The sequence below is a fragment of the Octopus bimaculoides genome, chromosome 3 (genome assembly GCF_046866305.1).
Source record: "Octopus bimaculoides isolate indiv1 chromosome 3, ASM4686630v1, whole genome shotgun sequence".
In the NCBI taxonomy this organism is placed as follows: Eukaryota; Metazoa; Mollusca; class Cephalopoda; order Octopoda; family Octopodidae; genus Octopus; species Octopus bimaculoides.
The window spans coordinates 138,193,516-138,200,887 of NC_142930.1; the positions used below are offsets into that span (position 1 = coordinate 138,193,516).

Consider the following 7,372-nt stretch of genomic DNA (forward strand, 5'->3'; position numbering starts at 1 on the left):
TTATTTTTTAGTCTAAAATATACTCTCCTTCATTTTCATCAATGCTCTTCCATCTATCTGGTAAACTTGCAAGGCCCCCTCTTCCAAAATGCTCTTATCTGTGATGAAAAATACTCCTCCAGTACTGTTCTGACCTCATCTACAGAATTCATATTTTTTCCGTCTAAATGATTTTGAAAACTGCAAAATAAATGATAATCAGATGGGGAAATGTCCAGCGAATATGGTGAGTGGGGCATCGTTTCCCATTCAAACTGCTCCAGCCTTTGGAATGTCATCCTTGCTGTATGTGGCTGAGCATTATCCTGGAAGAACACCTTTCATCTTGAAACCAAACATGGTTGTTTTTCTTCTAGCACTGGTGTCAATGAATGGTTCTCTGCCAGTTCCTCAACAGTTACAATGAGATTTTGTTCCACCAGGGTTTTCAGGATGTTCTTGTCAAGCTCTACAGATCTCCCAGGATGAAGCTCATTTTCTAAGCTGTAGTTTCCGGATTGTTATTTCTGGAACCACTGTTGACACTGGCTTATGCTTATTGTCAGACTCTCATATACTGCATTAATATTCCTCAAACTTTCTGCTGCAGTGTTGCCTTTATTGAACTCATAAAGCAAAATATGCCAAATATGCTCCTTTGTCACTTCCATTATAGCTTTGAAAAAATATCTGTTAAAATCGAACTGCACTCTTCAAAACTTTGCACTAAGAATAAGTACAAGGTAAAATTACTACCTGCTTTTATAGCAAGTTGATGCAGGTAGTTTATCTTGTCCCCCTCCAACTTTTAGTTCATGCAATTGAAAAACTGCATTATTTATGGGATGACCCAATATACTTAAGGTACTTATATATAATGATGCATCACAATTCAATTTCTTTTATTTTTATTTCTTTGTAGCTGAATACCAACAAGTCTCACTTTGATTGGGCATCTAATAGCCCTAATAATCGGATCCCAATCACTAAAGTAAAGTATATTTTACCAAGGTAATATTTATACAATTTTGGTTTTGACATGCTTTAACTCAGTGTTTTCATTTTCAATGTAATGTGAAGGTTGCAATGTTCTCCTTTCATATTTAGACGCTCATTTCTTTAATCCCTTGGAACTCCTATTTGCTATTGATGCTCACCTTCCCCTGGTATCATAATTTCTGCAAAATTGCAAAATTAATTCACAAGTTTGACATGTCCATTGCAGAAAGAAGCATTTCATGCAAGATTTCTAGATAATATTCATGAAAGAGCATTGTGCTATGTCTGACAAAGTCTTAATTCTTATTGATGTAGTTAATCCTCATCATCATCGTGTTTATTTTCCATGCTCATATGGGTTGTAGGGTTGAACAGGATCCAAGTCCGTTCTTATAGGAGTTATAGCCTAGATGGGTGGACAAACACATTTTGCTCAGATGGTAAAAGTGAGACATGAGTTTCTGGTCTCATTAATTATAACAATAAATAGAGGAGGGGATGGGTGAAGGGAAGATGAAGATGAGTAAAAGAGTGATGGAAGGATGAGTGATAGGAAGATCAAATGTAAACTTGAAAGGAACAAATTGGGTGAGAGGGGGGTGTATGCATACATATATGTACACATTAAGACTCCAGTTTCTATCATTAACATCATTTTTAATATCAGTTTTGTCATGCTTGCAGAAGTGGGCAGGTTTTCTTGAGCACCAACTATCTCAGATATGTCATCTTCTCTAGTCACACAAATGCAATCATCCTGATTCTTATGTCTAGCTTGCTTTCTACATTTGTACCTCATCATCCATACACACTTACACTTCTCATCCAATGGAGTGCACACACTTTCATTTCTTTCTAGTTTTTGTAAATTTCCTTAATTCAGGATTGTTTGACCACCATGTAGCATCACAGTTCACACAGAAGCATCATGCAATTTGTTATTTTGAGATGAAAGCTCCCAAGACTTTCTTTAGTCTATTCATTCACTGGCTACTATACTTTCAAAACCTCTTCCACCACTGCTAATTAAATCACTTTAATAACAGAAAAACCAATTACTTCTAGAGATCCTCCAAGAAATTTTAGAGAATTTATTTTCCTTGTGTACTTATTTGCTTCAGTGCATCTGCCAAATACAAAGGCTTGCTTCATCTGTTATGCTGCCATTCTATTCTTCTATGTATCAGACATGCCATTTCCATAATGGAAGCATTGTCTTTTTTACTTCTTCACTAAGCAAACTTTGACGCCTTTTGCTTCTGCACCTGAATTTTTATTTTATAATTCTCCTACAAATTCAACCATAAGAAGGATAACTAGCATATAATTATTCCCACTAGTGTGCACATTAAATTTGTTAACTTTCATCTTGCTGAATACACTTCTGTACAAGGCTTGTACAACTCTCACAATCCATTCATCTACTCCTAACAGCCTTGCTGAAGATTTTCTCCAGCTCAATGAATGTTAACTAATAATGGCTTCTAACTTAAGTACTTTTGCAATTTCCCTACCAGGAAGATAGCATCAGTAGTTCTTTTTCCTGACAGAAACTGAACTGCATATCATGAAGACAAACTCTGAAGCTTAACATTAATTTAAATATAAGCTATGAGGATATGCATGACTTTGGATAAATTTGTGTGCCATAAGAAGAAAGTGGTTTGATTGGTGGTGAGAAGGAATGCACTTTATCTGAGAGGGATGGAATTTTCAACTGAAGAATTTAGTTAGCATTGAGAATGAGTTAGAAGAGAGCTGTAACCATATGAAGTCACTGTAGATGAGGAAAAAGAAAACAGCAATTAACAAATTCACTGTTGTATTACCAGGACATGGTTCAGTGCACAGGAAATGATAACAATTGTATGGGTAAGCAGAGATAATTGGAAAATTTTGTATCTGTATGTACATGTGGTCAGACATTATTTTACATATGAGGGAATACAGTTAACTGCATCTGAATAATTTACATTAGTTACAATTCTATTGAGCTTTTGGAGATGTCATAGTCTACCAGAGAAGTTATTATCTTTAACATGTGAAAGAAAGCAGGTCTTACTGACTCTATCACATTATAGAACTTGTTACCAACCTTTTATGATATTGAAATCCACAATGTCTATGCTATCATTTAAGCAAATTTCTAAATAGTACTAATCTTAGTGAAGATAACACGCATGTTTGTTTGGAGGGGTATAATAATCCTGATAAAAAATTTTTTTTGTTTGTTTCTAAAAGTATTTGATTGTTTCCTTTGGTTTTAGTAAGACCTTGATGTACCCAGCCAGTGGCAAAAAGACAGCTTTTAATAAACTGACTCCATCACATAGTACCAAAGATAAAGAGAATGATCCTAGTATATTGGAAGCTGCTCAAGATATGTTATCACCTGTCACTCAACCTTCCAAAAAAAGTGAAGCAACTAAACGCAAAAAGGAGACAGACCCCAAAAAAGCAAAGCAAAAATGTCGCCGGAAACTCCTACCACAGATTAAAGGGCAAACAGCTTTAACTGCATTTTTCAAGCACTGATATGTATTTGTTATCTTTGGTTATTGATGTTCATTTATTGAGTATATCACTGGTGAAAGCAGAAAAGCTGTGTTTAAAAATCTTTTAACATCAAATTGATGTTGCAAAAGAAATGTATTTGAATCCATTTCCTCATGCAGTAATGGACGATTTGTTTCTCCTTTTTATCTAGTAAAAAACAAATCTTTCAAATTTTCACCATTGCACTTGTAAAAGGGCATTTAACAACACATGGATCACAGTTAAAGAAATCAGTCTACCTGGACTCATATAGGTCTTACCTCTACTGCCCACAAACATCTCTGTAACACTGCAGTCTGCTATACAAATATCTTCTTAAAATCACCCAATATATACAGATATCAAAATAACTGCAACTGATTTCTACAATAAGATAAATTTCTCTACACTTTCCTTCAAGTGTGTATTGAAAAATTAATTTATTTGCAGACACACAATGTAAATTGTATAATTTGAATTATGAAAACTTTTATCAGACAGGAAGAACTTTGGAAAGTTTTGATGTTGGAACAATAATTTCACTAGTTTGCAGCCAAACAGACAATACTTTCTCTTTCTTAGTCTCAGACTAAGCACAAGAAGCTGGAACATTAGTTTTCTTAACTGTTCACAGCAACCAACCTTACCAAACTCTTCTATGAAGTCACATACAGAATAATTTTTGTCATTGGAGACCATCAACAGTATTTTTAGATTCTGAGTTTTATCCAATAATTTACTGCTAAGTTAAAATTGTGATATGTAAAACGAAAAGACTTGAAATGATGACTGAGTGGAGATAACTCTTATTCAAGTCGCCTTAATATATCAGGTGTATACATGAAGAAATCTTTGGAAAAGCAGGAAAAATATGTGACTTATGTCTCAGAATATTTTTTTAATCATAGGAAAGGATGAACGTTGAGGAGAGCAAATTATTTTTCTTTATCAAAATCTGATCAAATCTTGTAATGTGAAAATACAAATATTTATAAATATATTATTTATTATAAAGTGTTGTACCAACCAACTTATTTTTTTTATCTCCTACCACTTGCAAATGTGTATGATGTTACATAAATATTATACATACACACTCTCACACACAAACTCAATTACCTATGTACAGTTATTCTTAATCCATAGTCCCTAACCTATAACAAAAGGGAAAAGAGTTAGCCAATGAGTGACAAACTTTTGCAGAGTATGAGAGAATGGAACAAAAGGGAAAAGTATTGTTCAAGTTTGAGTAGAATGTACTGATTGCACTCTCATTTCAACTTGTATCTTTGCTACATCTTAGAGGATGATGTCTTTAATATTTTTCAAATTATCACTCTAAATACTTAAATATGAATCTTTTTTTAAGACAGAAATCAAAACAGTAACAATTTAATATAGTTGCTAGTTTATTCTAGAATTCTATCTTGTTACAAATTAGCAATGGAACAGCCATTTTGAGATCATTCAATCACTCATGCACCCTAATTGGCCCAGCCATTTGAACTGGTGATTCTTTGCTGGCCTACAGAGAACATTGTGGCTAGACCTTCTCAAAGGCCAGCAGAATTATGCTTAAGGTCTATACTAGATTTTGAGTAGACACTGCTACTTAAAAGCTGAAGTGCCTTGTCTTCGTCTAGATATTTTTAACTGATAGTGTTATGAATATAATTGATTGTTATTGGAGTAGGACTTGCTAACAAGCTTATATATTGATAAAATCTGTCCTCTATTCATTTAGATTACTATTAATAAAATATTTAGATGAGTATAAAGAATCTTTTACTCACATTGAGAAAACCTTGACAGTTCTAAAAGATAGAATAAGATTAACAAAGCAGGGTACATTACGTGAAATATTACACACTCTACATTATATATACCAATCATCATTTAATGTCTGCGCTTTGTACTGGCTCAAGTTAGACCATGTTTTGTCACACAACTTTTTTTTTCTACCTTACCAGTTTTGATAGTTTGCAAGATTAGATCTTTTATGAAATCTAGATTATGCTAATTTTCTAAATAACATATGACAGCTTAAAAACGAATTTTGGCATTACTTGCATTGCTAATAAGTTTTTCTATTGCATCAATTTTGATACAGTTTACCGAATTAGATTCCTTTTGCTATCCTTCAACTAAACTTAATTATACTAAATTGCTCTTTCAAAATAAGAGATATTATGTAAAAATAAAAAAATCAGGTATTACACTTTCCACATTCACTTTACCTCAGTTCTATTGCACCAACTCTGACACGATTTCTTCTAAATCTGTAAAATTAAATTCCTCATTGACATCTTTTATTTAAGTGTAACTAAAACAAAAATATAGAAATAAGGAAACTATACTGCTTACAATTTACATCTGTTACCCTCCCATTTTTAACATTTTAATGTAACTTTTTTTGTTTTTTATCACAATTTTCTATCTCAAAACGTAATGAACTACTGATCATTTTCAGTGAACTTAATCGTAGTTAAATTGGTCACGAAGCAGATTAACTAGAGAGCACCGAAAAGGCCACAACTGAGAATATATTGACCTTAATATTACTATTACACAGCTAATGCCATAGTGAATTCATAATTAATAACTGAGCCACTCCAAACTTAGCAGATATTTTCTTGAAGGGGATTGGTTACGTCCCTTAGTAAATGAAGTATGTTCACGAGTTATTCCCCTTGCAATCACCTTTCTAATTGTAACTGAGTTGCTAGAGTTAAGTGCACCATAATGCATAGCAGATAAAGGAAACTAAAGATAAGCTTTCGATTAAAAACAAGTTAACATTATTATTAGTCTTTTCACCTTACATGGATAAAGCCCTTGATAACAAAATGAATACTAGAATTTCAACTTTCTTTGCCTTAATTTTAATGCTTTGTGCTACCATAGTCAAATTTCGTATAAAATTATTACATACAGTATCATGATATTTCATTCCAAGATGCACCCAGTGCTCAACCCACAGTTTCTACCTACTTAAATATTAATTTTAGTGCTGTTCTTATAGACATCTAATTACCATGCCATTGTACCTTATTTACTTCTAGGTGAACTTGGTCATTTGCAAGATGGTTTGACCACAAGCAGTACCATAAAGAGGGTATGCTGACTACTCATAATTTATATACTGTCTCTCGCATCCCCTGGCACAAAGCTACCTCTTTCATTACCCCACCACCACCTTTCAAAGGATCTTGCAAATTACTTTGACATAACCAGTGCTGGTGCTATGCAAAAAACATCCAGTCCATTCTCTGAAGTGGTTGGCATTAGGAAGGGCATCTAGCTGTAAAAACCATGACAAAGCAGACAATGGAGCTTGGTGCAGTCCTCTGCTTACAAGCCTCTGTCCGATCCATGCCAGCATGGAAGACAGACATTTGATGATGATGCTTTTTTTCTTCAACCAACTCCTAATACCATAATACAACTTAAGTAGGCAATTTTTTTACACAACCCATTGCAGTTTCATATACACAAACACACCTCTTTTTGACATATAATCAATATCTCCAATTCATACTAACTTTCTCAGCTAAATACATAAAATCCAATAATAATTCATAGGTAGTGTACCATTTACTTTCAGTTTGGACATTCCAACACTAAGCCATTAATTTAAGGCTTACAAAAATGATTTTCTCTATGTAGTTGGCAACAGCTACATTTAAATGTTTACACTCAACAATAATATTTAAACAAAACAGGATAAATCACTATATATAAAATTTTTGGTGCACTATTTGAGAATCCAATTGGAGAGTCATGGGTATAATCAAAATGTTGATACATTTTAAAAGGTCCACCACCAGTGAAATTGTGATTAAAAGAAATATGTTGTGTT

At 33.4% G+C, this 7,372-nt stretch overlaps 1 protein-coding gene across 2 annotated transcripts in view; it reads left to right on the forward strand.

The window, feature by feature from the left end:
- The window catches only part of LOC106883193 (PCNA-interacting partner-like), a 42,511-nt gene extending 37,968 nt beyond the window's left edge, over nt 1-4,543 (forward strand). Inside the window, exons 11-12 of one of the 2 annotated variants that reach the window (XM_089349727.1) lie at nt 902-990; nt 3,246-4,543. In XM_089349727.1, the coding sequence (XP_089205853.1) occupies nt 902-990; nt 3,246-3,513 (357 nt within the window). In that variant the 3' untranslated portion in view covers nt 3,514-4,543. The remainder of the gene's footprint in view (nt 1-901; nt 991-3,245) is intronic. The other variant, XM_089349728.1, reaches the window with a different exon arrangement.
- The last annotated feature ends 2,829 nt before the right edge of the window (nt 4,544-7,372 follow it).